Source organism: Prionailurus viverrinus, chromosome D2, assembly GCF_022837055.1.
Source record: "Prionailurus viverrinus isolate Anna chromosome D2, UM_Priviv_1.0, whole genome shotgun sequence".
NCBI classification, from domain to species: domain Eukaryota; kingdom Metazoa; phylum Chordata; class Mammalia; order Carnivora; family Felidae; genus Prionailurus; species Prionailurus viverrinus.
Genome location: NC_062571.1, coordinates 32,610,481 through 32,638,106, shown reverse-complemented (window position 1 = coordinate 32,638,106; position 27,626 = coordinate 32,610,481). Strand labels below are relative to the sequence as shown.

Genomic DNA, 27,626 nt, shown 5'->3' with positions numbered 1-27,626 from the left:
GGCTTCGCAGAGAGGTGGGCGGCAGGAGAAGGTCAACACAAGGCCAAGGGGCTATGCTCTTCCGGTGTCAGGATGAGCTCGAGGTCCTAGAAACAGCCCCTGCGTGCTTCGGTCACATGGGACCACACACCTGCCTTTGCGTCAGTGGCCGCGCCCACTGGGATGGCCTTCACCTTTCTCTTCCGGGCACCCTTCCTTGGCTTTCGGAGCACAAGTCTAAGGTTAATGTGCCGTGAAGCCTTCTCAGATCCTCTCCCTCCCAGGCTGGTGCTCGCCTAGCCCTCCATCAGCGAGGCCCCCTGTCATTTCCCCCGCCTCTAGCCTGCAGCTTGGTGAGGGCAAAACTGTATCTCGCGGGTCTGATGCCGTTTCAATGTTTGAGCAATGAGTGATTAATGAGGTTGATGGCGGTAGAGGGGTGCCTGGAAAGTACCACGATTCCGGGGAGCGGGGGCACTGGAAGCTACCGCACAGCCGGTCAGCTGGGGGAGGGGGTGATACAGCCACCGTGTGCCAGGGCTGTGTGCTACCGACGGCCTGGCCTTACCTTCAGCGCTACGGGCGTGTCCTCTAGGCAGTAGACCCTGAGGCTGTACTCCAGGGAGGTGCAGAGGGCAGGGGCGAAGATGGCCAGCTGGAGACGCTTGACTGCCGAGCGGGAATAGGACTCACCCGTGAACACGTAGGTGCCCAGCTGGTCCAACAGGATGTGGCAGGACCTGGCCTCCAGCTGGCAGTAGCAGGGCGTGTTCAGGGTTTCCTCGTCCAGGGTCACCACCTCCTACACGGGGAGGCAAAGAGGTCACAGTCAAGGCCATGGAGAGATCCACCCGGGTTGGGCCGGGAGAAGAGGGGCTTTCTTTCAGCTTTTGAGGCCTTCCAGGGCAGGTTCAGATAGTAGATCTGCCCCGCTTTCCCTGCCCCCTCCCCGCCCCTTCCAGCCTTGGCTCCTCACCTCCCAGTGGCCCTGGTGGGCCTGGGTCTTGAGCTGGAAGATCCAGTCGCCGGCACGGACTTCAGCACAGTGGGGTACCGTGAGGATGACGGGGCGGCACAGCAGGAGGCCCGTGGGCCCACAGGTCACTGAGGGGCTCAATACCGTCTGGGTCCCTTCTGAAAGCGGGCTGGGGACAGGGCAGAGGGCAGGGGGGAGGCAGTGAGGGCAGGCTTGAAGCTCAACAAGGGACCGGTGTGGGCCTGCCACCTCTACCCCGGCTCTTGGGTGACAGAGGCAGGTCTCCACCCCTGGGCCCCCGGAGGTGAGCGGTTAAGGAGAGGAAGAAAGACGGCCTAGGCCTTGAGAGTGTGTTCAGATTTCTGCTATTCCACTGCAGCGTTCTCAGCTATGTCTTTGCTCGTATTTGCAAAGGTTCTGCACGCTTGGGATGCTTTTGGTTAAGCGTTGCTAAACTGCCCTCTGGGAAGCTGGTACCAGCCCGTGCTCCCGCCTGCGTGTCATGGGAGGGCCGAGGTCCCACACTCTTGTCAATAGGGAGGTCAGGCCGTTTGAAAAAAATCTTTGCAAATTCGAGAAACAAAGAACTCCTAGTGTCTCATGGCTGTTTGAATTTCTATTTCTCTGACTACAAAGTAGGCTGGCCATTTTTTCATAACCTACTGGCCACTGTGTGTGTGTGTGTGTGTATACGTGCTTGCATCAGAGAGTATGTGTGAATCACTTGTTTGTATCCTTTGCCCATTCTTGCAGTGAAATATTTACTTTTTTTATTGGTCTCTAAAGCCTCTTTACATAGTAAGGATAAGCCTCTTGTCGTATTGTAGCTACTTTGTCAATCGCCTTTCAGTTTTATGATTCACTGTGTCGGTGCTTCACATTTTAAATGTGGACGTAATAAGATCTGTCAATGCTTTGCTTGGAGGGCTACTTTAGGATCTGGCTCAGATGGTGATATTTGAACCCAAGGTGGCCAGGCAGCAGGGAGAGGAAGAGAAGGGGGGCAGCGCATGCCAGACTGAGGTCTGTCCACTCACAGGGTGTTTTCTGCCTTGTTGATAAGGAGGTACATCTCGTAGAACTTGCCCTGGGGGATGGCTCCATTGGGTACCAGCAGGCTGACCCCTAGGGGCAGAAGGAGGTCAGCAGGGAGGGGCTGGAGGGAATCTAAGAGCCTAGAATGGGGGATGGGGGGGTGGGGGAGGGGGTTGGTTGGCTCCTAGCTTGGGGCAGGGGGAGAAAGGCATCTCCTGAACTCCAGGTGGTCACCAGCAAGGTGGGGGGACAGAAGCTCGGGGACTAGGTACAAGGGGGAGCCCAGGCCACTGACAGCTGTGGGTACATCTGCTAACACAGGGGCCTCTAGCACTGCGGTGGGGTATAGAGATGGGGCAAAGTGTCAAAGTTCAAAGGCCCCAGGGCCAGCTCCAGCCCCAGATCAGTGTCACACTGGGAAACTATCAGCTGATGGCTCTGCCTTCTCAGTAGTGCTCTGTAGGCCTGTTGAATTACAAAGACATATTCCCTCCCACTTAACAGATAAGGTTTAGAGAGGGGCTGGCCCAAGGTTCCCCTGCCTTCGTGAGACAGAGAAACGCCTGGACCCCAAGTCTTCTATGTTATAGTCCCTTCTTTCCCCTGGACCGCATGTTCCCCATCTGTGAAATGGGATCAGGGAAGCCCTATCTTCTGCTGGGGGGAGAGGGGGGAGGGGCTGGGGATGCCCAGAGGGGACATGCGGAGGCCGGGCTGACTGGCAAGCGGGGCAGGAGGAGCCCACCTGTGCCCGGGATGCTGAGCCTCCCACCCAGGCAGCCAAAAGTGCCGCTGACGCTGCTCCCCGGGTCGCGGGGCAGGCCCAGGAGCTGCTGGGAGCCGAGGCTGGCACTGCGCAGGTGCAGTAAGTGGGCATCCCGGGTGTAGTCGCCGGAATACGTGCCGGGCGGCAGGACCCCCAGCAGGTCAGCCCCATCTGGCAGGCCTGGCCCCGAGCCGGTGGTGCTGGAGTTGTAGACCTTGATCTTGAGACTGGGCAGGGGGTCCAGCAGGGGCGAGTTGGTCATGGGGATCTTGTCGGCGGAGTCCTGCAGGGCATACACGGGCCCGCGGTAGACTCCGGCACTGGCCGTGAGGTCCGGAGGCACGGATGGGTGCAGGAGCTGTGGATTGTCTGCAGGGGTTGGGGCTACAGTCAGACCCAGCTGTGCCTCGCTGGCCCGGTCCCATCCTCTGCTCCCGCCGGGGGCCCTGCTGTTGCAAAATCCCACCCAAAAGTCCAGTGGGGGAGGCCCCACTCCAGTCTGGCTGGTGTGGCTGGCTGCCGTGCCCCTCTGGGTACCCTGCCTGCATCTGCCACCCCGGGTACTCCCAGGTCCTTACTGGGCCTCGCAGTCTTGAAGTTGACGGGGTGGAAGCCGCCAGTGAGGGCGGCCGACGAGTCGGTGATGTCTGTGTCAAAGTCCCGGCAGTTGCGGCGGTAAACCACCACCCCCACCACCATGATGACGCCCACGACGACGAAGATGGACACCACGAGGCCCGCGTACAGCGCCACGTCCCCCGAGGTCTCCAGCACTGCGGGGACAGGAGGGCTGGGTGAGGGGCAGGGGCAGAAACCCAGGTCCTGGGACAGACCGGCGCCATGCTAGGTCCTAGTCTGAGCCCTCGTGACTGGCCGGGACCGCAGGCAAGCCTCAACCTCTCTGCGCATCAGTCTCGACGAGTAAAACGGCCTCAGATCCCCTATCTTGCTTCCCTCCCGTTGCAGAAAAACGCAAGAGGACTCATGGGCAGTCCCAACAGGTAACTCCTTGCTCACTGCTGAGAAAGAGACAATGTCCCGTCCCAGCCAGGATGCAAACGGAGGCCCTCGCTGCGGCCTGCAGCACATCCCAGGGCCGGAGGTCCCGGCTCCTGGTAATCTCTGTAAGCAGCCACCCTGAGCTCAACTTACATCCTGGGCTGAGGGGAGGGGATGGCGGCAGAGGGGGAGCAGGAGGAGGGAATGAGATGCAAGGCGATGGGGTGGAGAAGAGGTGAGCAGGGGGAGGGGAAGGAAGGGGCCCAGGGGGGGGTCACCCACCGGCTACACTTTCCTCCCCCAGGCAGGCTGCCACACAGCTGCAAGTAACCCCACATGGCCCAGGCAGGGAGGTGGCATTGACACGATGACAGGCATTCTGTGTCTGCGTTGTCCCACGTGACAGCCACTAGCCACGTGTGGCTAACGAACAACTAAAACGTGGCCGCTCTGACTGAGGCACTCAGTCTTTAAAAATGTATTTAGTTTTAACTAAGTTAAATGGAAGTGGGAAGAGCCACTCATGGTGAGTGGCTAGGACACTGGACAGCACACAGGCCGAGCCAAGATGCCTGCTCTTCCCTCTTTTTTGTTTGGGGACCTCCAGGAAGCCAACGTCCGGTCTCCCCTCCTGGGAGGGCCCGCAGACAGGGAGGCCTGCTTTCCCTGCCTGGACCCTTCCAAGCCCCACTTTCCTGGTGCCGACTGAGCCTTTGGGAGGCAGGGCACGGCTCAGTCCTGGTGTCCGCCCACTTCTGCCACCTTCTGGCCCCATCTCTCCTCGGTGGCCCTCACTCTTGGGCTCCCCGGAGGGCCCTGGCGCCCGGGAGAGCTGCCAGGAGGCCCTCGGGGCTTGGCTCTGCCTCCTGATGCTCTCCCTAACCATCGAGGGTCACCTGATAATCGCTCACCAGTCACGAGCCTGGTCCCCCTGTGAGCTGGGCCCAGGGCCCCACTGCTGATTTTATGAACCCAGAATTATTTGGAAATTATGGTTTAATTACCATAGGCCGATCTGCCCGAGCAGCTTTACTGCTCTGGTGTGGCCGCAGGACGGCCTGGGGGGTAAGTGGACCAGACCCCCTCGGGGCTGACGCTAGGAGAACCTCGCTGGGGGATACAGTAGGGGCACCGGAAGGGACAGTATGGGCCTCTGCACCAGCTCTGTTGCGGAGAGGAAGGCTAAGGGGACAAGGCTAAGAGTACTGGCGTGGGTCACATAAGTACTGATGTTCAAATCCTGGCTGAGTCCTTGGATAAGTCCCTTCTCTCTGAGGCTCATCTTCTCCCGTAATGGGAGGGTCGGGATGGTGTCCTTTCTGTGGGCTGAGGGTCTGTCTGTCTGCACATGACGGAGGGCGTGGCACGTGCAGCATTGGGGGCCAAGGGGGGGGGCCCATGGACGGTTGGTGGGGGGGGGGCACCTTCAAGTCTCCCTGTGCCCTGCCCTGCCCTGCACCCCACACCCTGGAAAAGCCAGCCAAGGAGAGCAAGGGTCCCCCAGAGAAAAAAAGGACAGCCATGAAATGGGACTTACGGTGGCTTTTGGGGTCACTTAGAGTTTTCTTATCTGTCGAGGGAAATAAAGGGAAAGACAATGACACAGGTGGCAAAGAAAGGATGGTGAATGTGACAGGAAACGCGCAGATGAGGTGATGCACGTGGCGAGTGGGCAGAGGCTCCAGGGGCTGCTCCACCGAGGCCAGCGCTGGAGGCCTGGGGCTGGCCGGTGGGGCGGGGCGGGGCGGGGCGGGGTGGGAGGGGCCTCATCCGGCTCGGGCTCCCGCCCCCGGGCCCCGCCGGCGGCGGCGCAGGGACTCACTCTGTATGCACAGCCCATCGGTGCAGTTCTTGGAGTCGAGCAGGGTCCCGCTGCAGTCTCGGCCTCCGTTCTGGGGCGGGGGCGCCATGCACTCGCGGCTGCGCCAGTGGGCACACTCAGTGCTGCAGGCTGACCACTTGCTCCACTCCGTCCACGCTCCGTCCACTGCAGGAGCACAGCACACGGCACGTGGGGCACATGCGTGCACAGGTATGCGCGCAGAGCACAGCGGTGCACGCGCACGCGCGCACACACACACTACGGCAGGACGGGAGCCCAGGGCACACAGCGGTGCGTGCACACACACACACACACACACTCCAGCAGGACGGGAGCCCAGGACACAGAAGCCACACGAAGAGATCCATCCACCCATGGCCACATGGCCCCTTGCCAGCGCAGTCAGGGGCAACGTGCGGGCAGAGAGGACACAAACAGACACAGGAGGCCACTCACACAGGCACAGCCCGGTGCACCCGCGAAGACACAAACCCAACGGAAATATACCACATGGTTCACGCAAACGTGGAAGGGGCGGGACAAAACCAGCCGCGCACAGATCCACAGATGCAGACGCGCAGACTGAGACAAAGGTGAGGGGAGAGAGGACCTTTGCAGGATTAGGGGTGGCAGCCAAAGTCTCGGGCAGGAGGACAGGCTCTCTGACCCCAGGCAGCGCCGCCCCTCCCCCCCCCCCCCAGCGCCGGGGCTCCCCCCCCGCCGGCAGACTGCAGCTCAGAGCCTCTCTCTCCGTCCATCTAGCAGCCCGGCGCTGAACGAGAGGGCACAGGCCACAGCATCGTGTCCAGCCTGCTCGGCCAGCTGTGGGCCCCAGAACAAGCACCACCATGGGGAGAGAGCGGCTGTCCTGACCGCAGCAGACGCCACGGCACAGAAGGCAGGGCTGGGGACCGGGGCGGGCTGGGTGTGGGCAGGACGCCCGCCGGCCCGGGGCCTCACCTGGGCACACGGTGGTGCAGGCGGTCTTTTGGAAGGCCTGGCCCTCGCAGAAGGCGCCTCCGTTGAGCGGGGCCGGGTTGGTGCAGGTCCGTGTACGTTTCTGCCAGCCACGGCCGCAGCGGTTGGAGCAGGGCGACCACTCCGCCCAGCTGGACCAGCCACCGTTCACTGCAAGGGCAGCACGTGTCACCTGGTCAGCCTGGCTCTGCGGCCCGTGGGTCCCCTAGACCCCATCTCCAGTCCTGACAAGGCCCTTCTGCTGAGGCCTTTCCTAACCGGACCCCACCGGCTGCGGCACTGGGGGCTCAGTTTCCAGCAGACAAATCTGGCTGCGACCGTCAACACTGGAGGGGACCGGGGGGTCACTGTCTGTTCCCAGCCCCATTGTGCGATGGCAAGCAAAGGTCCAGGGAGGGCTGACGCTTACCCAGGGTCACCTGGTAACGGGTGACCTGTGCCTGAAACCCGACGCAGGGTTCTTTCTACCATACTCGGGGCATCTCAGCTATAGCTCTGCCCCTCCCAGAGGAGGGAACAGCAAGGAACATCCTACAGGCCTGGGCAGCGGTTCGCACTCTGCTGGGTCACCAGGCTTGGGAATGAGGATGCTGACGAGGCCCTGTTCTAGCCCCAAGCCCACGAGTGCCTGACTCGACCACTAGCTGCTGTGTGATCTTGGGGAAGGCACCTCCCCTCTCCTGTCCACCAGGGTCCTGCCAACCTCCTGTGTAGGGTGGGGTGAGGTGGGCATATGGCCCAAGCTGCCCCCCCCCCCCCTCAGGACCCGTACCGAAGACAATGACCGTGGCAGTGGTGCTGCGACGCTTGGCCACGATGTTCTTGGCCACACAGGTGTAGTTGGCCGTATCTGCCAGGCGGGCCTGGCGGATGATGAGGTTGTGGTCGATGGTGAGCAGGAAGTTGGTGTCCTGGGTGGGGTCGATGATGTCCTCATTCTTGAGCCATTCTACCTACAGGGATGGGGGTGGGGGGCATGAGGGCCCGCTACCTGCTTACCTGCATCTCAGGGAGTGGGCCCTCTCTGGAGGGGAAGGGAGGCCCGGCCATAAACAGGACCGCAGTTCTATCCGTGTCTACCCGCGGTGGTGACAGAGTGAGGCTGGGCCTCCACGGGCCGGGCCCCGTGGCGAATACTGCAGAACACAGTGGTTGCGACGAGCACCCCACCAGCTAGACGGCCCTGGGGAGGGGCTTAACGCCAGCCTCGATTTCATCATTCGTAAGGCAGAATTTATCAGCACCCACCGCATAGGGCTGATGCAAGGATTAAACAAGTTAGTGTGCAAAGTGTGGAGGACGGTACTTGACCCCCTGGACATGCAACACAAGTGTTAGCCCTTTGCCGTTAGGGCAAAGGCCACGTGCTCGGACACATGCACGGTGAGGCCCTTTGGCATCCACAAAGCTGGGACTTTGGCTTCTGGGGGGGGAGGAAGATACAGCCACAGGCACCTCCGTTGCAAGAGACTCAGCCTGGGGCCTGCTCAAGTAGCCCGTGGGGATCTGGCCCCAGCTCTTCCCCATCCCGAGGGATTATGCCTGTGGAGGGCCGAGCTGGGGTCTAGCACACGCCGAGTTCTGCAGAGGCTGTAGTTCTCTTCTCTGTCTCAAGCCTCGATATTCACATCTATGAAACGGGGAGAGCTCTGGAAGGCTGAGGCATCATGGTCTCTGCCATGCCAAGTATTCTCCTCGTCCCCGCTCACCTCAGCCACAGGCACGCCCTCTGGTGGGCGGCACTGTAGGAGAACCTCCTGGTCCAGGGGCACCTCCTTGCCCAGAGGCTCCTGATCGAAGTTCTTGCGCAGGTCTGGAAGAAGGAGTGGAAGAAGGAAGTGGGGTCACCAGGCACAATTGGGCGGAACAGAAGCCTCACGCGTCCCACTCTAGCCACTAGGGGGCAGTGCACGCCAAGGAAACTGGGCTCTGCCTGGGCCTCTCCTCCAAAGTGGGGGCCTCACCAGGTGGGGTTGGGGGAACAGGTCTCCCTCCCTGACGCTGGGATCCTAAGCACACAACAACCCAGGCTGGTGAGGAAGCTGGCAGCTCCCTTATACAGACGTAGCTACAAAAGGCTGTTAGAAATCCTGAGGCCAGAGGTGGCTTAAGTTCTGGGTCCAGGAGGCCTTTTCTGAGCTGGCATCCGTGTGCCCTCACGTCTCTGCAGTGGGCAAGGGATGCCCCTACAGCTGTGGAGTTTCCTCTCCAGGGGGCGTGGGCAGGGGGAAGGGGCCCAGGGGAGCGGGGTGGGGGGGTCAGGATGGCTTACATGCGATGCGGACGTAGGCCCGGCGACTCTTGGTGGTGCCCGCGGAGCTCCAGGCCACGCACTGGCACCAGTAATCCTCCAGCCCGAACAGCTCCTCCACCTGCTGCCGCGACACCTCGATCTGTACCTCTCGTACCCGCAGGCCTGAGAGGAGGAGACAGATGGCATCAGGGGGCGGGTCTGAGGATAGGAAGCACAGGACGTGGCACCAGGACCTCTGTCCCTGCCAAGCGCTTCCATTTCCATCTATTTTTTCGTCTCTTCCGACTCCACCCTGGCCCCAGCCACCACTGCCACTCCCCTGGAGACTGCAAGGGCTAACACAAGCCCTCTGCCCCGTCTAGTCCGCTTCCTGCCCCGCAGCTGGTGTGCGCTCCTCCCAGCGCACAATGCCACGCGTCCCCTGGCTGTGCCTCCAGTCCTCACGACGTGAAGACCCAGATCCCCCACGTGGCCTTCTGGCCCTGCACAGTCTATCCACTACAGCCTCACCGGGCATCTTCCAGTTCCTCATGGTCTCCCCTGCCACAGGGCCTTTGCACACCCAGTCTCCTGCCCGGAACCCTCTTCCGTCACCTCTGTGCCCAGTGGACTCCCGGTCGCCATCGGCTCTGGGCTGGGCCTCACTTCCTGAGGGAACGCCTCTCTGACCCTGGCCCATCTCCACCCACTCTCAAAGCACCATACTGGACGCTGGGCTGCGTAGTTATCAACCCCCGCCCAGCCTCACTTCCCCACGACCCTGACTGCTATCCGGAACTGTATTACCTACTGATAATTTGTTTGTTAAATATTTCCCGCGGGAGAATAAAGCAGGGCTTTGCCCTGCTCACTGCTGTGGCCCAGGACCTGGCCCAGGAAAGGTGCTCCAGAAATACATGAAGAAAGCAGGTGGCCTGTCTCTGGTTAGGAGCTGGAGCTGGGGGGAGGCCCCTCTTCCTAGGACCTCTCAACAGCTCCCAACCAAGGCCTGGGGGCTTCCCTGCATAACAGCATCCACCAGCCTACCCAGAGAGGGATCACACACTCTCCTGCCAACCCTTAATAAAAGCCCCTTGTGCTCAGGGAACGAGTGAACCCTCTGGATGACGATGCCCATCCAAAGCTCTTCCCCAAAGCTTGTGGGAGGGCCGTGAGGCCCCCTCCTCCAGGAAGCCCTTCCTGACTGTCCCCGTCTCTGAATTCCTAAAGCTGTTCCTCCCTGCCACGTGTCCCAGCTCACCCTCTCATGCCCGCACATGGGCTCTGATGAGCCTCTCGAAGGCGGGATTGTCAGCTGTATACTCTGTGGTACTGTGGCATGATGGTCAAGTGTAGGGTTGGGTGGCTGGGCAGGTTTGAGTCCTGGCCCCACCCTCACTCCCCAGCTGTGTGACCTTCACTAAGTTACTCAGCCTCTCTGAGCTTCTGTTCCCTCATCATAGTAAAACACTCGGGGTAAACTCTAGAGCGATCATGGCAATCACTCTGCCATAGCACCCAGCCAAGGCTGAACACAAATCTACTCGGGAAGGTCATTTGGGTCTCATCTAGCCCCTTCCTTCCACATATGAAGAAACTGAGGCTCAGAGAGGGTCAGTGGCAGGTCCAAAGTCCCACCTCGAGGTATCGGCAGAGCTGAGGCCAGCTATCTGGTATCTTGCCCTGGTTAAAGCTCTGTCTCCAGATACGTGACCTCTTTGGACCTTTCCAGTGAACTCATTGCCTTAACTCTCCCACACCATGGGGTAGGATGCCCTTTGCCCGAGGAGCCCAGACAGTGAGGGAAACCCCCTCCCGACGGCCAGGGATCTAAATGCGAGGGGGCTGGGGTTCTGCCCCTGGGGAGCACCAGGAGGGCAGAGGCTGCTTCAGAGGGATGACGCTGGCTGCTCACAGGGGCTGCCTGGAGTCCTGGCCTTTGACCAATGCTGCACAGCCCAGGGCGGCACAGAGGGGGCCCCCGCCCCTTATTCACTAGGCTGTGAAACTGACAGGGGGGTCCCTCTCAAGGGGGTCATCCATGCAGCCCAACCGCTGGACAGAGAAATCATCACCCAGAAGGAGGACAGGGACCTGCAGTCTCTCTGACTTGGTCCCCAGCACCAGGTGCCCCTGCCCCCATGCCCACCTCCTCCAGCATGGTGCTTAAGGGGCAGGTGAGACCTGGGCCAGGACACCCAGGACTGGGCTCTTGTCCTGACCTGGCACGAGCTGGTAGGGTGGGCTCGTCCTGCCTCTTCTGGCCCACGGCTATCATCCCCTGTCTTTCCAGAGCCACCGAGAGGGCCAGGGTGGGGAGCAGGAGGATGAAACCAGCCATACTGCTGCCAAGGGAGTGCCCACAGGACCACAGTCTATTCTTTGTAGCTAATGGGGACAAGAGTGCCCCAATTTCTCGGGCTGGCATGGCTCGTGAGCCCGGTACCAGGGGAGTAGATGCCATGCTGTTACTATTACTACTAATTGCAGGGTTTTTGAGAGGCCCCGGGGGGGGAGTACACCATCCCTCTGCTCTGCCTGGACCCCCACAAGTGACCTCTGATACAGGCTGGAGGGGCTCAGGGGGACAGAGAAAGAAGGACAGGCTTCAAGAGGAAAGAGGCCAAGAAAAAGCCAGAAAGAGGACGGAGGAAATGGGGGTTTACTGAGCGCCTGGCACTTTACGCCACCTTGTTCCACACGACCTTCCGTTAACATCCCAGTTTACAACGAGAGGACCTGGGGCTCAGAGAGGGTGGGTGACTTTCCCAGAGCCACACAGAACAGGGAACAGGGGCAGCTGGGTATGTTCCTTTTTTTTCTCTTTTCAACATTCCTTTTTTTATTTTTAGATTTTGGGTGAGCCTGACACTCTAAATCTATTTTTTAAAATGCTTTCAGAATTTTGGTAAAATATACATAACCCCAAACTTACCGTTTTAACATATACGGTTTGGGGTGGCATTAAGTACATTCTGGGGTATGGTTTTAAGCCTGGGTGGTTCTGAAATCTGCAAGCTTTTTCCAGGAAAAAAGAAGTCGGAAGGAGGCAGAAAGGAGAGAAAGTATGTGGTGGCGGGGGGGGGGGGGGGTGGCAGACAGACAGACATAAGGGAAAAAAGATGGACACAGAGAGACAGGGGTGAGAAGGGGGAGAGGCAGGAGAGACAGAAGGAGAGGAGAGACGGCTAAGAAAGGACGAGGGAAGGGGTGAAAGCCTCAAAACCAAAGCTGAGGCGGGCTGTGGGGCGAAGGACCCCCGGAGCCCGGGCTTGGCTGGGTCTGCCCGACACCGGCCACCTGCAGGTAACCAGCAGTGGACGCCCCCTCCCTGGCCCGAACCCCAGATAGGCTCTCCACCCCAGAGGGTCCTGTACTGTAAACGGGGGCCTGGGGACAGATAAGCAACCACCTGGCCTCGGGGGCCCCACTGGGGGTGCCCCGGAGACCCCAAGTTCACCTCACCCTCGGGATCTGGGCTACATCCTATAGCGCACCCTCCGTGGTTATTTACGTGACATCACCAACCTCTTGTTTAAACTGAAAACAACTGATGTCTATGAAGGAAACGCAGCATTCTTATGAAAAGAAACAGAATCACTTCCCACAGACACTGAGGCCCTCCCGCACTCACGATGGTCTAGGATTCTAGTTGCGTGCCGGTGGGGGGCTGGGGGGGAGTTCTTTGTTAAACGGGGAGCACAGCAGGTGCTGGGGTGTGCGTGCGTGTGTGTAAGAGCTCTAGCCCCCCACCCCCACCCCCGCCCCCAGACTGCTCCGTGATGTAAGCCAGAGACAGAGAGAAACCAGAAAAAGAGTGAGCACTCAGCAAGGATTCGGTGCACTTTCATTTGGCAACCCAAAGTCAGACTGGGACAACCCTTGGGGAAATACTGATCAAGGGTGAATCCCAGAGGGGAAACTGAGGCGGCGGATGGGGGCGGGGGGGAAGCCACGGCCATGTGAAGTCTCACAGGGAGCCCAGGGTGGAACCCCTGGGCCCAGGTGTGCTGGGGGTGACCGGACGGCGGGGGGGGGCAGGCTCACCCGTGGCCTCATCCAGGCCCTCCTGCATGACGTGGTCATTCTGGCTGACCCATTCGCCGTTACACTTGAAGTAGATCTGCGTGGCGGGGAAGGCGCGGCAGCGCAGCTCCACGGGCTTGTTCTTCACGATGTAGGCATCTTGTGGCTCCTGCAGGAAGTGGGGCAGGGGCTCAGCCGGCGCCGAGGGGAAGGAGTCGGGGAGCACCTCGCTGCCGGAATCAGTGCCTGTGGAGGGAAGGCGGGCTTCGTGAGGCTGTAGGCTCGGAGGAGGGGTGGGCAGCTGGAGACCAGCTGGGATGCCCTCCGTGACCTCCCGGGGGCCTCAGTTTCCCCATCCCACCCAGCTTTTAAGAGCCTGTGCTTTGGACACACCAGTCCCAGCTCTCTGATACTGTGTGATTTGACTTGTTTCCAGGAGGAGCAGTCAGGGTGGCCCGGGATGCTGAAGCGATCCGTCCGGGCGAGGATACCACCCCGCTAGCCCTCTCCAACGTCCCCTGCACTGGACCTCCGGAGCCTCCCTCCAGGGTCCCGCGGTGATGTCGCAGCAGGTGAAGGGTGGGAGCGGGTGACTGTGCCTGGAGCACAAACCAGGCCAGCTCTGCCCTGAAGGCACAGCTGCCCTTTGCAGCCAGCCAGGCTGATGGAAGTGGGGAGACAAGCCGGGGTCCACAGAGGCGTGGCGAGGGGTGACGTGGGGCGGTCGCGCCGGGCCTGGGCTCCTTGGTGCTTGGCCCGCCCCCTCCTCCAGGAAGCCCAAGGCAGACAGCCACATAGAAATGGAGCCCCTCTTCCCAGCAGCCTTTACCCAGAGCCTCCCCTCCTCTGGACTGTTGTCTCTGCCACAGCAAAATCCACACCCTCCACCCTAACAACAGACAAGGAAACTTTAGAGCCTGGGAATGCAGATAGGCTGTGCCCGCAGCAACGTCCTCCCCCAAAAGGGGCCAGATGGAAACCCTGGCCCGCCTGCATCCCTGGAAAGAACAGCGCCTCAGGAGGTGAGACAAACAGGAAGGGAGAGGGGCTGGCCACCACCAGTAGTGGGAGGGAGGGAAACCAGGCCAGGCCAGGCTATTGGTTTGCAATCCACTTAGGAAAAATGACTTTCCAACACCAAGTGCCAAATAATCAGGTGGCTGGGACAAGCGGTGGGGGGCTGTCCTCCTCTGCTAAGCTCCAGAGGAAACCATGAATTAAGCTGCAGGGGTGTGCATCTGCCCAGCCCCTTAGAGCCAACGGTGGCCCTGTCACTGTCCTAGCTTGATTGGGGGGGGGGGGTTCCCCAGAGGCGCAAGTGGTCCCTGGGATCAGGCACTTGTCTTTCAACCCAGGAGGCCACGATGGGACATGCTCAGTGCCAAGGCATCCCCCTATGGGCCAAGGGGGCTAAAATGCCCAAGCTAGGCCATCCCTCAGTGGACCAGGTTGTCACTGGCTGCTGGCTCTGGGTTCCAGGGAGTGGGGCAGCTGTGTGTGTGTGTGTGTGTGTGTGTGTGTGTGTGTGTGTGTGTGATCTATGGGAACAAAGGTGAAGCTGGCAAGAAGGTGTGAATCCAGCTCCATCCAGCATGTTCTGTGTGCCCCTAGGACAGAACTCTGATGTCATTACCTCATCTCTGAAGATGGCAGGAGGTAAACACCCTCCTCTGGACTGTTTCGGGGGCCACACGACAAGCCTGAGTGCCCAGGAGCGGCCTGGCGCACAGTAGGTACAAGTCGCAGCGTGAAAATGGCAACGAATGCTCACCTCCCACTCGGTGCTGTATTTTTAGTTAACAATTCTGTAAGGTATTTAATATTAGTCTTCAGTTTGTAGATGGGGAAGCTGAGGCTCAGAGAAGTTAAGCAACTTGCTCGAGGGCACAGAGCCAGCAAGAAGCAGACCCAATAAACAGACCCTGGCGTTTGGGGAGCCGCCCAGGGCTCCACACCGCCTTCACTGGAGTAGCTCTGGGACATGGTGGGTGTCCCCACATCTGAGGATCTTAACAGATCCTGACACTGGCCAAGACCCTACAATTCCAAGAGCTCTCTCGTTAAAGGGTCAGCAAGGCCGGAACTGCCCTTGTTTCAAAGCTGAAGAAACTGAAGACCATCCAAACGGGGTGATGACGGATGCGAGGCCCCCGCTTAGTGAGCAGCTGCCCCGGGAAGAGCACCGGAGCATTCTGGGTCATAAAACAAACTTCCCTCTGCCAGGCAGGGAGGCACCTTCTTCTTGGTAGGTAAACCGGCAGCCCCTAGGTTCTGGGAGCTTGAGCGGTTGATGGCAAGATGAAACAATGCCCAGGAAGCTGGACACTGGCCTCCCAGTGGCCAGAGCGCAGGGTGCAGCCAAGAGGTCGTGTGGGCGGCAGAGCCCCATGCCCACCTCCCACTGCCGGCACCCTGCTTCTGTCTCAGGCCCGAGGGGTGAGAGGCAGGTGCAGGCTTGAGACTGAGACACCCCTGGGTCTGAAGTCGCCCTTACTGACCTCAGGCACCCCGTCCATGACATGGGGTACCGGGCCTCCCTCTGGGGGGTGGCGGCCATCAGAGAAGGTGCGTGGGAGCCCGTGGTGCAGGTGCATGCCAGCTCTGCCTTCCAGCCACGCGGCCCCCAGCCCCCAGGTGATGGCTGCCGTGGCTCTCTGCGGCACTGCGGGCTGTATTTACGACTTTGTTTTATCACCCTAATGCGGCTCATTTATAAAGCAGGCGCAGACGCGGCTGAGCAAAGTAAACATCAGACATCCATTAGTGCAGCAGGCCCGAGTCTGGCGGCCCCCGGCCCCGCCCTCCTGCCCCAGCCCTCTTCTCCACCCCTGCACGAAGCTTCATCTCTGGCCTTGGCAGGGCATCCTCATCGATGCGTCTCTGGCATGGCAGTGCAGGGTGGCTCTAGATGTAGCTGCTTCCCCCTTGCGATGCCCCCGCCCCCCAGGCATCCTGGATTCAGATGCCACCAGGAGACAAGAACCAGGTCTGACCTGAGAGTTCCTCCCCAGGTGGACCACCGGCAGCCTACAGTCTTGCCAGGCACGTAGTAGGTGCTCAGTGAAAGCAGATTAAATAAAAGTGGGGGTGGGGGAGTGCTGCCAGAGCCTGGGGAACAGCTGAGCTGGGCCCCCGCCCTCATCAGTGGACACTTTTCCTCCACCTTGGCCCTGGCTTGGGTCCTCGCGGCTGAGGGCCACCTGAGCCTGCCGTGTGGGGGCCAGCCTGGAGGGAGAAGAGTAATGGCGTCTCAGGGTTCCCGGATGCTTACCCTGCCCGATGCTGTCACAGGGCACTTCATACGAACTCACGGAGTCCCTGCAACAAGGCTGACAGAGGCCCCTCAACTTCTTTGGTTTTTAGCGTCTTGGTAATTTTTACCCCAAGATTCAAAAGGAATTCCTAATGGTTTATTAAGCAGTTAGCTCTGAACAACTTGCGTGTGTGTGTGTGTGTGTGTGTGTCCTAACAAGTTGGTAGCCGTTTGAAAAAATTATACACCTAAACCGAAAGAAACAAATAACATTTGTACTCCATTCCTAAACCGCCCCAATGACTTACCAACGGGCGTGTGTGCACCACTTGGGCGCTGCACAAGTTCTCAAATCTTGGAATCAGACTGGAGCCTCCACCCTCCTGGTCTGTCTCAGAGTACCTCCAAACGCCCAAATCCCACCTTTGCAAAGACGTGAGGCCACATAAAGGGAAAAAGCGCGATGCGATGTCGAAATCATAAGCTACCTCGAATCAACAGTTGCCGCTGTGTCTTGCAGCTGTTTAGTGGGTCTGTGTTTCCTCGAAGGTTAATAATACCCCGCTGCGCCCCCTGGGAATGTGTCGCGGCACCCTGGGGTGCTTCGGCGCACGGTTTGGGAACCACAGCCCCTATGCCCTATTAGGCACGATCATTATGCCCATGCTACAGATGAGAAACGGACACCAAGCGAGGTGAAGTAAATGGCACAGAGCGACACAGCTAGTCAGTGGCAGAGAGCTAGGGAGCAAATCCGGGCAGCCGGATACGGGAATCCGACTTCTGAACCGTAACTGGCATTTATTTCTACGACAAAAGTGTGGAACTACGTGCCAGGTATTTGCCACCCTTCACCCCATTTACTCCCCACAAACCCCAAGGTGAGGATTATCTTCCCATTTTCCAGACGAAGCCACGGGGCATCACGGGACTTGCCTGAGGTCGCCTCGTCAGTGGGAGGAAGCGCCAGGTCCCTCCCTCACCTGCCTCCCTGGTTTCCACTACGGTCCTCCCCTTAGCTCCATCTTTACAGAAGAGACAGACACCTCAGGAGAGTCCCCCGACGAAGAGAGCTTGCACCTGCCAGGCCAGATCCGGATCTGGATTTCCTGCTGGCGGGAAGATGTCCCACGTGAAGTGCGTTTTTCTAATAGAACTCATTTAAAATGCAACCTGCCTTCGCAGCCACATACGCGAGTGGCCCAGCCGTCCCAAGATGAAGGTATGGAAGACACACAGATGTAACCACACACGCTGGAGAAGAGCAACCCCTGGGGCCAGGGGCTCGGGGCTTGCACCCCAGCTGGGGACTGGCATTGCTCTTGGCCCCCATTTGGCCAGGAAGCTGGTCGAGCCAACCCCTCCAGGCCTACTCTGGTTTGATCACTTTGAGATGGAATCTGTCAGCGTGTGACGGTGTCCTACTGGGTAGATTTTTTCTTCCTGAAGCCAATTTCCCTAAAGCGGGGTCACCTTTTTGGCCACTGTTATTCCTAGCTCAAAGGCCCAGCACAGACTGTGGTCCTAAAGCAGAAGGTGAGGGGAGCCTGGGGGCAGGAGGGAGGGAGGAGGAGGAACTATTTGCTGCTGGACTCTCCCGGCCGTGCCCAGGTTCTCCCGCCCCAGGTCTCAGATCGAGGACCGCCAGCACCTCCAGGGGGGACCTCTTGTGGGTGCCATTCAAACCCTCACTTCCAATTTCCCCACAGCTGCCTGCATGAGGGCTCCTGTCAGCCAGTCTCACTCGGATGCAGCCTCACAGGAATAGAGGTTACTTCAAGGGCCATCTTGAACAACATCCCCCATCCACTCTATCCAACCTTGACTCACATACCTCCAGGGACAGGGAACTCACCACTGCTTTTCTCAGCCAGGTTCTCCTTTGAACAGACCTAACGGAAAAGTCCTCCTTACTTTCGGCTGAAATCTGCTGTCTGAGGTTCCCACCACTGCTACAAGTTTAACCTCTGAGGTCACGCAAAACAGCGTGCTTCCTCTCCCGCATGACAGCTTCCAGCCTCTGGGGCGTGCAGCTGCCTGCCCTGGCCTTGTCGCCTTGCTTTCAAATATTCACGAGACACAGCTTGACACCCCCTCACCACCAAGCTGGCTTCCTCACGGACGAGTTCTGTTTTGCTCACAACCCACTTAAAATGCGGGAGGAGAGATAACCAGGGTGGGTCTGGCAGCGTCGGTGTCCCCCCCGCCCCCCGCCGTCCCCGAAATGTTCAGGACGGGGTAACCAGGCCCTAGGAGAGGAGCGGAGCTGGCAGAACAGAGCTGTGAGCCTGACAGGAGGACCCGGCCAGGTGCTGGACCCGGGCAGGACTCAGTGTGGAGACACAGGCTCCCACCTGACAGGGAAGAAGTCAAGGCCACAGGCTTAAGAGGTACCAGCACCTAAGCCACTGGAATAAGCAGGAGCCAGGGCCTTGGAGGCGAAGGACGTGGCTTCAGGACCAAAGGGAAGAAACCGTATGTTCCAGAGCTGCCGCTGAGAGGAGCGAGAGGCTAGAGCTGTGTGCTCAGATATTCCTGAATGAGAAACCCTCACAGAGGGCTTCTGCTTCCCTTCCCGGGACCCCAAGAGGAATGGGTTCAAACCCCCACTCTGCCACTGAGACCTTGGGGAGGTTGTTTCACCCCTTGGGGCCTCAGTTTCCCCACCTGTAAGAAAGGGGAGAACAGACAGAAGCACAGGAAGTCACAATCAGAGAGGGGCCTGGAGTCTCGCATTCTATCAGCTCAGAGAAGGAAAGCGACTGATCAACATCACACAGCAAATCAGTAGCCAAGCCGGGCCAGAGCGCGGCTTCTGATTCGGGACTGAGGAGGAAACTTTGGGGAAACGCGCGGTCTCCGTATGTCCCCTGCCTGGGATGGAAACTCACTACCATCCATCTCAGCCGGGGCCGCTCTCGTCTGGCCCAGGGCAGAGACCTCAGCATGAGGCTGAGGTGGTATGCGGGGCCTTGACATCCCCGCCCACTCTTTTTGTCCCCAGGTGGGTGACAAGGCCAGCCCTGAGCCCCCTAGGCTCAGCACCAAGAGGCGGGCATCTCCAGGGCTGTGTCTCCAGGGCTGGCTGGCAGGAGGCGGTGCCCACACCGGTGGGGCAGGACTGGGAGGAGAGAAGGGGAGCAGGCAGGAGGTGAGGGAGCGAGAAACACCCCACGCTGGGCACATTTATCATCAGCAATCAGTCTTTCTCTAGCCCCTGGACACGGGCTAATTCCCGCCAGACTTGACCTCCCACTGCATGGAAAATCTCTTCCATTCACCGTGAGGCTGATGTGCTCAGTGGGGAGTGGGGAGGGTGGGGGGGACGGAGGCCACTTATTATTATGTTTTAAAAACACATAAACCCCCCATGGAAGGACCCCTCCCTGGACACAAAGCCCTTCTTCCATCTGGCCCTGGCTTCTGGCGGCTGTGGGGTTCAGGCTGGGGCCCCCCTCAGAGGTGGTTACAATGGCCGTTACTGATGACAAATGGGGGCTGGCGGGCTTGGGGGACGCGGAGCTACTTCTAACAAAGGAGGCCCCTTGCGCAGCCCTTTTCCCATACCCTCTGTAGACCTGCCTGTGCCCATGACATCACTTCCTGTGCTGGCCACAGGAAGTGGCCTCACGGAGACGGCCAGCTGTGGCAGGAGCCTGCATCCTGAAGGGGGGTGTCTGGCTGATCCTCAATGTCTCCCCTGGAAGGGCTCAGGGGCAAGCGAAGGAACTGACGGGAGGCTGGAGACGAGGCCCCAGGGTGGGCTCAGAATCCTGGAATGGAGCCCAGGCCCATTTTATTGGGGGTCCCACTGCTTACAAAGTTGGGAGGGACACTACAGTTACTGGGCTCAGGCTCCCAGGGGTACCTGGGGAGGCTGTATTCCACACTCAAGGGTCCAGGCCCTTCCTCCCCACCTTTCCTTCGGTCACTGGACTCCCTTGGCCTGGGCGTCTCTAGGGCTAATTTTAGGCTCCCCTTCCGAGCCCCGGGTCCCAGCGTGTCACTACACCTGGAGGCTTGGGCCCTCAGGAGGGGGCATTCTGCTTCCCCCTCTTCTCTCTGACAATGGGCTCAAAGCCCTCTCATCCATCACATTCCAGATAATGACCAGTTGCCAGCACACGATGGGATAACACACATGAGCAGCGCGACAATCCTGGGACGTAGGCGGTCCATTTCACAGATGAGGACCCTGAAGCTCAAGGAAATGAATAAAAAAGACATGCTCAGACTCATAGCTGCCAAGAAACCCAAAGCTCTTCTTGTTAAACCACAGGCCTCCTTTGGCCCACCATGCCCCCGAGGGATTAGCAGGGGGGCAGCTATTTTCCTGCCCATTTTGCAGATGAGCAAACGGAGTCTCTCCAGAGTTTACTAGCTTGGCTGGAAGGGAACAGGGTCTTGGCTTCCTGACCCCAGCACCTGGCCTCCCTACCTCCATGGGCCTGACAAGTCCTAGACTTGTTCTGGGTGCCTGGGCCAAACAGGGATCCAACCTCGCCCGGTACAGCCCCCAAGACATCACAGTCAGACACGCATTCTCATACCAACAGACACATGCAGACCCCCATGCACGGTTCCAGTCCACAACCTCTCTCCCCTGGATGCCCAGGGAGCCCCAACTGGGCTGGGACAGTGACTCCTGTCTCTGGGCCGTTTACGTCCATGCTCTAAGACAACAGCAGTGGCTCAGGCCTGTGGGGACCCCTGTGTTTGGTCATCTCTCCTCCATTCAGAGTTAGGATGGGGCGGGGGGTCTGAGCTGCACTTTCAGCCTCTACCAAACACCCAGCTGCTGGGAGTCCTATGTCGGGAGGCCTCCTTTCTCTCCCTGGCATCCCACCCACATTGCTGATGGACCTGGAGGCTGCTAGATAAACCTTCTAGATGTGCCTCAACCACATGGCTGCCCCCCCCCCCCCCGGCTTCAGTCTCCAAGCCCATGTGCTCCCGCTCAGACCTCCTCACTGTGCTCCCTTCTTCCCTCCACTCCCCTCACAGCAGCCGGTACCATCTTATGAGACAGAAATAAATTCCTCCCCTGCCTACCCCCCCCCCCCCTTGGCTTCCATTTGCACCTGGAATGAAGTCCTACCCCTCACTGAACAGTCTGACTTCAGATGCTTACCCGTCACCGCTGTGCTCTAAGCCACCCATGCGTGTTTCCTGCCCCTTGAACGTGCCTCCTTTATTCCCACCGCAGGGCCTTTGCAGTTGTCTCCTTCTGGAATGCACGCGCCCCGCCGGCCAATCTCCCTGTGCTCCTGTGGTGACTCTCTGTCACGGAGACCTCAGTGCCACCTGCTCCTTCCCAGGTGAGGCCTGCCCTGACCCGCCAATGTACTCTGGTCATCCTCTGCTCTCCCCGGTGCTAGGTCTGCACTGTCCTGGGGTTTACGGTTGTTTTGTTTGTTTGTCTGTTTTTCTGGACAGAGTTCATCTCCCTCTGAAATACCTTCTTCCTGTATTTGATTGTTTGCTGTCTGTGTCTGGACAGGTCTGCTCTCTGGAAGGCAAGCTTCTGGAGAACCTGGAAATCCTGTTTGCTTGTTTAGCTGGGCCTCCTGGGGACGCAGGACTTTCTCTAACACCTGGGGTGGCAGGTGGAGGTGGGAGGGAGTGGCCAGAGGGGATGCCCACCGGTTGGGCTGACCTGAGCCATGGCGGGGGCAGCCCCTTTGGAAACCCTATGCTGAAGGATGCCACTAACCTCAGGGACCATCTAATTCCTGTCCTCTAGAATGGAGATCAGAGAGGGTGTGGCCTGGCCTGAAAACCACACAGCACCTGAGCAGCAGAGCCAGTAGAAAAAACTGGACTCTAGACTCCCAGGGGAGGAGAAGGGACTGTATTTTAAAAAACCTCCTTAGGGGCACCTGGGTGGCTCGGTCGGCTAAGCATCTAACTCTTGATTTCAGCTCAGGTCATGATCTTACGGTTGGTGAGGCTGAGCCCCCTCATCTGACTCCAGGTTGTCAGCCTGGGATTCTCGCTCTCTCCCTTTCTCTCTCTCTCTGCCCCCCCACCCCTCCCCCCTCTCTTGTGCACTCTCTCTCTCAAAATAAATAAATTAACATTAAAAAAAAATCCTCCTTGTCCTTCTAATAAAAATGCTTTTTTTCCCTTGGCCTTTTCTGATGACAATTTGGGAAGAAACAAGAATGAAAATAAAACCAACCCATTCCCACCCCCCCGTGTCCCAGAATGAACACGGGACGTCGGTCCTCTTGGACTTTTCTAGACACAACACATATTTTGTTACTTAATGAGGTGTCACCATATACAGCGGCATGTTCTGTTTCCCTTGCAAGGCTGTTAACCGGAGACTTTTAAGCCGCTTTGAACCCACAGCGAAATGCACAAGGCATCTCTCTGGCGCTCGGCACAGTCCCACACATCACGTCACGGGCGCAGGCCAGCTGGCCCGGCTGCCCCTGGCACAGCTTTCCGGGCCGCCGGAGAAGCCGCAGGATGCGGACGCAGAGCTGGTGTGGGAGCCACTGGGCGGTGACATGAGGTTGGCTTTGCACGTTTGGGCGCTGGGCAGAAGGATGCCAGCATCCTGTCCCTGTGTTCTGGAAAAGTCAAAAAGCCTGTGCGTGCAGCCTCTGGCTCGGGGGCTGCCTGACAGACTCCCCTTGCAGGCAAGGTGCCTGCATGTTCTCCCGGGAAGTCTGGAGTCAGGCCTGTTCTTAGGGCGCTCCGAGGCACAAATTTCCCCTGCCTTCTCGGCATCACATCATGCTCTAGGGCTGCACAAGCCCTCCTCGCAGGGGGGAGACAACTGCCAACACTTTGCAAAGTGGAAAATCTGCTACGATCCTTGCCCGCTGCCGTTGGCACCATCACCACGCCCGGCCAGACCCTGCCCCGGTGCTGGCTGTGGGCCACCTGGCAGGCACCGGGGAGGCAGCTCAGACCCTGGGCTGCGGGCCCTTAGACCTGAGTCTAAGGCCTTCACGTCCAGAGAGGAGCAGTGACTTGTCCAGGGGCAAACAGCCAGTCAGTGGCTACAGCAACCCTGGTATCTTGGCATCACGTTCGCACAAAGAGAACCACGGCAGGGACAGAGAGAAAGGGGGTGCAGACTCTGGCCTTTGCCCATCTGTGAAATGGGGCATGGGACGAAGGAGGAGAGATGAATAGAGGTGGAGGCTGAGTCACGGGGAGAGGAACAGAGGAAGGTGCCCGCGGCCAAGGGTGAGCCGAGCAGTGCGGGGGCTTCTCGTACGTTTCCGAGCCTGGAATCCACCTGGGTTTGCTCTCGGGCCCTGAGAGCAGGGGAAGAAGGTGGCCATCCATCACGGGCCTTCGTCCACACTCCTACGCTCCTGCTCTGCCTCTACCACGCGGCCAGGACTGGGCTGAGGTTCCGTGACCCCAAGGAAGGCGGACCTTGCGGACTCAGCCTCCCAGAGGTGGGAGCAACTGGGTTCAGGTCACACAGCAGGTTGGAAGCAAAGCTGGACAGGAACGTGGGCATCCTGGCACTCGGCCCAGTGCTCTTGCCCTTGCCTCCCTCTGGTTCCACTGGTGGAGAAGACCCTGGCCCTGGGCCCGGTGAACAGCTGAGTTGTTAACAGCAGTTAAGACGCGGGGAGACAGGTGTCTCAAGCCAAGGGGAAGACCCAGATGGCCGCTCGGGTATACCTCGAGGGGGACAGGGTGGTGGGCAGGGACTCACCCCTACTCTTTCATTCATTCATCAAACATCCTCGCCTCCCCTTGATCACGCCTATGGGAGGGCCTTGGAGAGCAATGGCCAAGCTTCAGTCCCACGCAGGAGAAGCTCACAGCAAAAGTTCAAGGTTAAGGATCCCAAATCTTGACTCAGGCTCCCGCTCCGTCTGCCTCTAGCCTAGCCTCACAGTCCTGTGACAGCCCTTCTGCCTGCTGACCCACCATCAGTGCAGAAACAAAGCTACAGCTGTGTCTGAAGCTCCCTCCTTCTCAGTCAGGGAGCCGGCCCACCTCCTCCAGGAAGCATGCTTTGACTACTCCCACCTCGACTGCCATAGGGATTTCTCATTCTCCAGGCCCCCATAATCCCTCATATTTTTCTCAAGCCGAAACACATGGCGCTGTCATTGGCTTCTGAAGCAACCCTGGGCAAGCCGCTTCCCTCTGGGCCTCAATCTTGCCTTCTGGGAAATGGGGCCACTTTTACTTGCTTCCCCCCCACCCACCCCCCCGCCCAGGGTTGTTGGCACTATCAAGGTCCCAAGTGTGAAACTATTTTGCCAGGTGGGCGGCCCAGTGCTCCGGCTAATTCTTTATCGTTGAGTTTTGCAGTAAGAAATGGTGGGCGTGTCTTGCCGGGGCCTGCCGGGATCACTGGCTGACATCTTGACCAGTAGATCTAGGTTGTTCCTCTGGGCTCGAGGTGCCCACCAGCCGCCCCACTCGCTGCCCACCCTGCCCCAGCCCACGCGGTGATGACAGGAGCTGCAAAAGGCTGATGCAAGCTGGAAGAAGGGAATGAAACAGACTCGCGTGGGGCGGGTGGAGCTCCACCCCCGGCCCCGCGGGACTCCCAGCCCTGCTCCTGCCTGCTTGTTTGTACCTGCTGATGTAATCCCTGGGCCTCCTTGGCTCAGGGCTCGGCCTGCTCACCTTGACCTCTGAGCCAGAGCCAGAGGAAGGGTGAGAGGGCAGGTGTCTGGCCGGTGCACTGAGTGACGGAGCTCTTCTCCGGAGAAGGGCAGCTGGGCCCCAGTGAGGACAGAGGGGAGGAAAGGGCCTGAAACACAGTATGAAGAAGAGTAGGACCCGGTCAACCCCAGCTTTGCCACCGTGTCACTTCAGGGCAGACGTCCCATGGCTCTGAGCCTGTTCCACCACAGCCCTCAATGTGCCACTCTTTGGTGGATTTCTACCAGGGGGTAAGGGAGTCTGAGAGGGGAAAGGAGAAAGGGGAGAAGCGTGGCTCCGTGGAAGGAAAAACCAGAATAGTCCCGGGCTGGCCTCCCGCTCACCCTGCGGCTAGGCCGGCTGCCTCACCCTCTGGGGCCTTGGCTTATCTGGAAAATGGACACAATCTCATGAACGCGTGTGCTCACTTCGCAGCGAGAGCTGCGGCCACTGAAGCGTGTAGGTGGCTCGGGGGACCTGGGGACAGTTGTGGGAGGGTTCCCACCAGGATCCTGGAGGTAGGGCTGTGCTCCCTGCTGGGCCCGGCCCCAGGAGCCTCCTCTTGGGGAGGAAGGGCATGAAAGGGAACAGGGCTCCCCAGAGACCTCCAAGGAGCCGTCAAAAACACGCAGGTGGTGAGGACAAGAACCAGGACACTCTCCTGGAAACCGCAAGGCCACCCGCGTGCAGCTGAGGGCCCTGACCCCATGAGCCCAAGGTCTGGAGATCTCCCGACTCCAGACTAATTCTCAAACCTGGTTTCCCTGGAGACGCCTCTGCTCTTTCCCTGAGAAAGGGGAGGAGAAAAGGGCCTCATGCGGTTCATGTGTCTCTTTGATGAACACTGAAGGCTCCTGAAAGCCGGGGAGCCAGCCCGGTGGGGAGGAGGTCAGCCACCCTCGACCCCTCAGCCCCGGGCCAGTGGGGTTACCTTCAGCTCTGCTAGGCTGCTTCGGAGGGAGAGCTGCACTCCAGCTGGGACGCGTGGGCTTCCCTGGCCACACAGGTCCACCTTTCCCTTTGCAATGGCCTTGAGTCATAGTGGGTCCCCTGCTGTGTACAGGCCAGCCCGTTCCCAGACACTGCCCAGGGCGCTTGGCATACATCATCCAACTGAATACTCCCAACAACCTTTGAGGCAGCACGATCCCCGGTACCCAGGAAACTGAGGCACAGAGAGGCTACGTCACTTGCCCAAGGTCACAGAGCAGGGTCGTCGGCACTTAAATCTGGATCTCACCGACTCTAAGCCCCTGCTCGTTAACCTCTATGCCAGGTGTTCTCAAACCGCCGCATGCACCAGGGTCACCTGGGGGCTTGTAAATCCCAGCGCACCGTGGCCTTCCTCCTCCTCTCCCACCAGGTCCCCCCTCAGCGGGTCGCCGGCGGGGCATTTCTAACAAGCGAAATGTGTATTTCTAACAGGTTTCCAGGGGCTGCTGCCGGTCCTCTATGCTCTCGTGTCTCCCAACAGAAGTATCAAACGCTTAGCCCACCTAACAGTGCTTGATGGAGTCAGCTCCCTTTCCCTGAGCTTCTATGATTCCTCTGGATGCTTTTCGAAAGGAACCGAAGGAATCACATGGCAGCATGGTGCCCGCTACCTCAGCTTTGACTCGGGTTCTGGCGAGTGGCAGTAAGGATAATGACAGCCGTCACCTGCACCTGCGTCCTCGGACCTTAGTACTTAGCCCTTCCGGACCTCAGTGTCGTTATCGGCAAAACGGGAGTGATGACACCGCTCAGAGCAGCGCCTGGCACGCAGCACAAAGACGTATTGAGTATAAGCTGCGTTGTTGTTTTTACTGTCACCATTGTCACCATCTTTCCAACACTGTGACTCTTCACCTATCCGCCTCCACCGTTTACCCGAAGCCACTCGGGAGGGTAAGGAACTTGCCCAAGTCCCCAGGCAGCAGAGGAGAGATTCTAAGCCAGGTTTGGGAGCCCAGTGGTAGGACCTGTCCCCGACAGGCAGAGAGATGCCTACTCTGGCCACTTCCTCCACAAAGGATGGAGAGTTGTTTTCTTATTTATGTTTCTTGCACTTCCTTCAACAACCCCCCCCCCCCCCAACCCTCCCGCTCCAGCCACTCGGCCCAGGGCACAACGGTGTCACTACTGAAGGCAGAAGGTCTCCAGTAGAGAACCAGAGCTGTGACAGCCACCACACTTGGTGCCCTTGGCCAGCCAGACCCCTTCCCTCCCCGTCTGTCCCTCTGTCCCCTAGCCTGCTCCTCCTTACTGGGCACCCTCGAGGTGTGAGGGATGGCTTGGGATTGGCTGGTCCAGCCCCTGGGAGAGAGAAGGTCACGTGCTTGTCCTGAGACCCTCTTGTTCCCATGTCCTCTGGGATCTCAAGTTCAAAACAATAGAGGCTTCAGGTTGCCCTTGATGTAAAGGTTTAGTAGGTGTCTAATTTTAGCTGAGAAATACTCGGCATTTTCCCAGCCGCCGTCACTGCCGCACTCCGTGCTGGACAAATGGCCTTGCTTTTCCTCCCCGATTGTTCTCGGCTGGGGGGCTAGGGGCAGACTCCAGCTCAGGACAATTGCCTTTGTGTCTGCTTCCGGGTGGCTCTTAACTCAGCAAAGAGAATGGGACAGCCTGGAGTTCTCAGCCCCAAGCTCTCAGCCTCTCAGCCAGAGCTCCCGGGCCTCCCTACCCCCACCCCGGCTGCAGGGCCCTCGCTTCAGTCAGGGCGTCCCAAAATGTGGTATTTCAATGGGATTTGCTACTTACAGCCTCCTCAAATAGCCAGGGGTGGTGGCAGGGAAGGAGGGCTTGCAGTCTGCAGGGGCTTCCCAGGGGACAGATGAGGATGCCAAGGCCCAGAGAGGGTGTGACTGGCCTCAGGTCACACAGCACTCTGGCAGAGCCGGGCCGGCACTGTACATCCACAATCACGGTCGAGCCCTCTTTGCG

At 59.1% G+C, this 27,626-nt stretch overlaps 1 protein-coding gene across 2 annotated transcripts in view; it reads right to left on the bottom strand.

The window, feature by feature from the left end:
* The window catches only part of UNC5B (unc-5 netrin receptor B), an 81,859-nt gene that overhangs the window by 7,244 nt on the left and 46,989 nt on the right, over nucleotides 1-27,626 (bottom strand). Inside the window, exons 1-13 of one of the 2 annotated variants that reach the window (XM_047825167.1) lie at nucleotides 21,199-21,442; nucleotides 12,836-13,060; nucleotides 8,828-8,971; nucleotides 8,265-8,368; nucleotides 7,328-7,508; nucleotides 6,538-6,705; nucleotides 5,578-5,742; nucleotides 5,293-5,325; nucleotides 3,335-3,529; nucleotides 2,736-3,125; nucleotides 1,993-2,080; nucleotides 956-1,124; nucleotides 548-781 (exon numbers count right to left, since the gene is read on the bottom strand). In XM_047825167.1, coding sequence (XP_047681123.1) covers nucleotides 548-781; nucleotides 956-1,124; nucleotides 1,993-2,080; nucleotides 2,736-3,125; nucleotides 3,335-3,529; nucleotides 5,293-5,325; nucleotides 5,578-5,742; nucleotides 6,538-6,705; nucleotides 7,328-7,508; nucleotides 8,265-8,368; nucleotides 8,828-8,971; nucleotides 12,836-12,863 — 1,899 coding nt within the window. In that variant the 5' untranslated portion in view covers nucleotides 12,864-13,060; nucleotides 21,199-21,442. Of the gene's footprint in view, nucleotides 1-547; nucleotides 782-955; nucleotides 1,125-1,992; nucleotides 2,081-2,735; nucleotides 3,126-3,334; nucleotides 3,530-5,292; nucleotides 5,326-5,577; nucleotides 5,743-6,537; nucleotides 6,706-7,327; nucleotides 7,509-8,264; nucleotides 8,369-8,827; nucleotides 8,972-12,835; nucleotides 13,061-21,198; nucleotides 21,443-27,626 lie in introns of those variants that run through there. The other variant, XM_047825166.1, reaches the window with a different exon arrangement.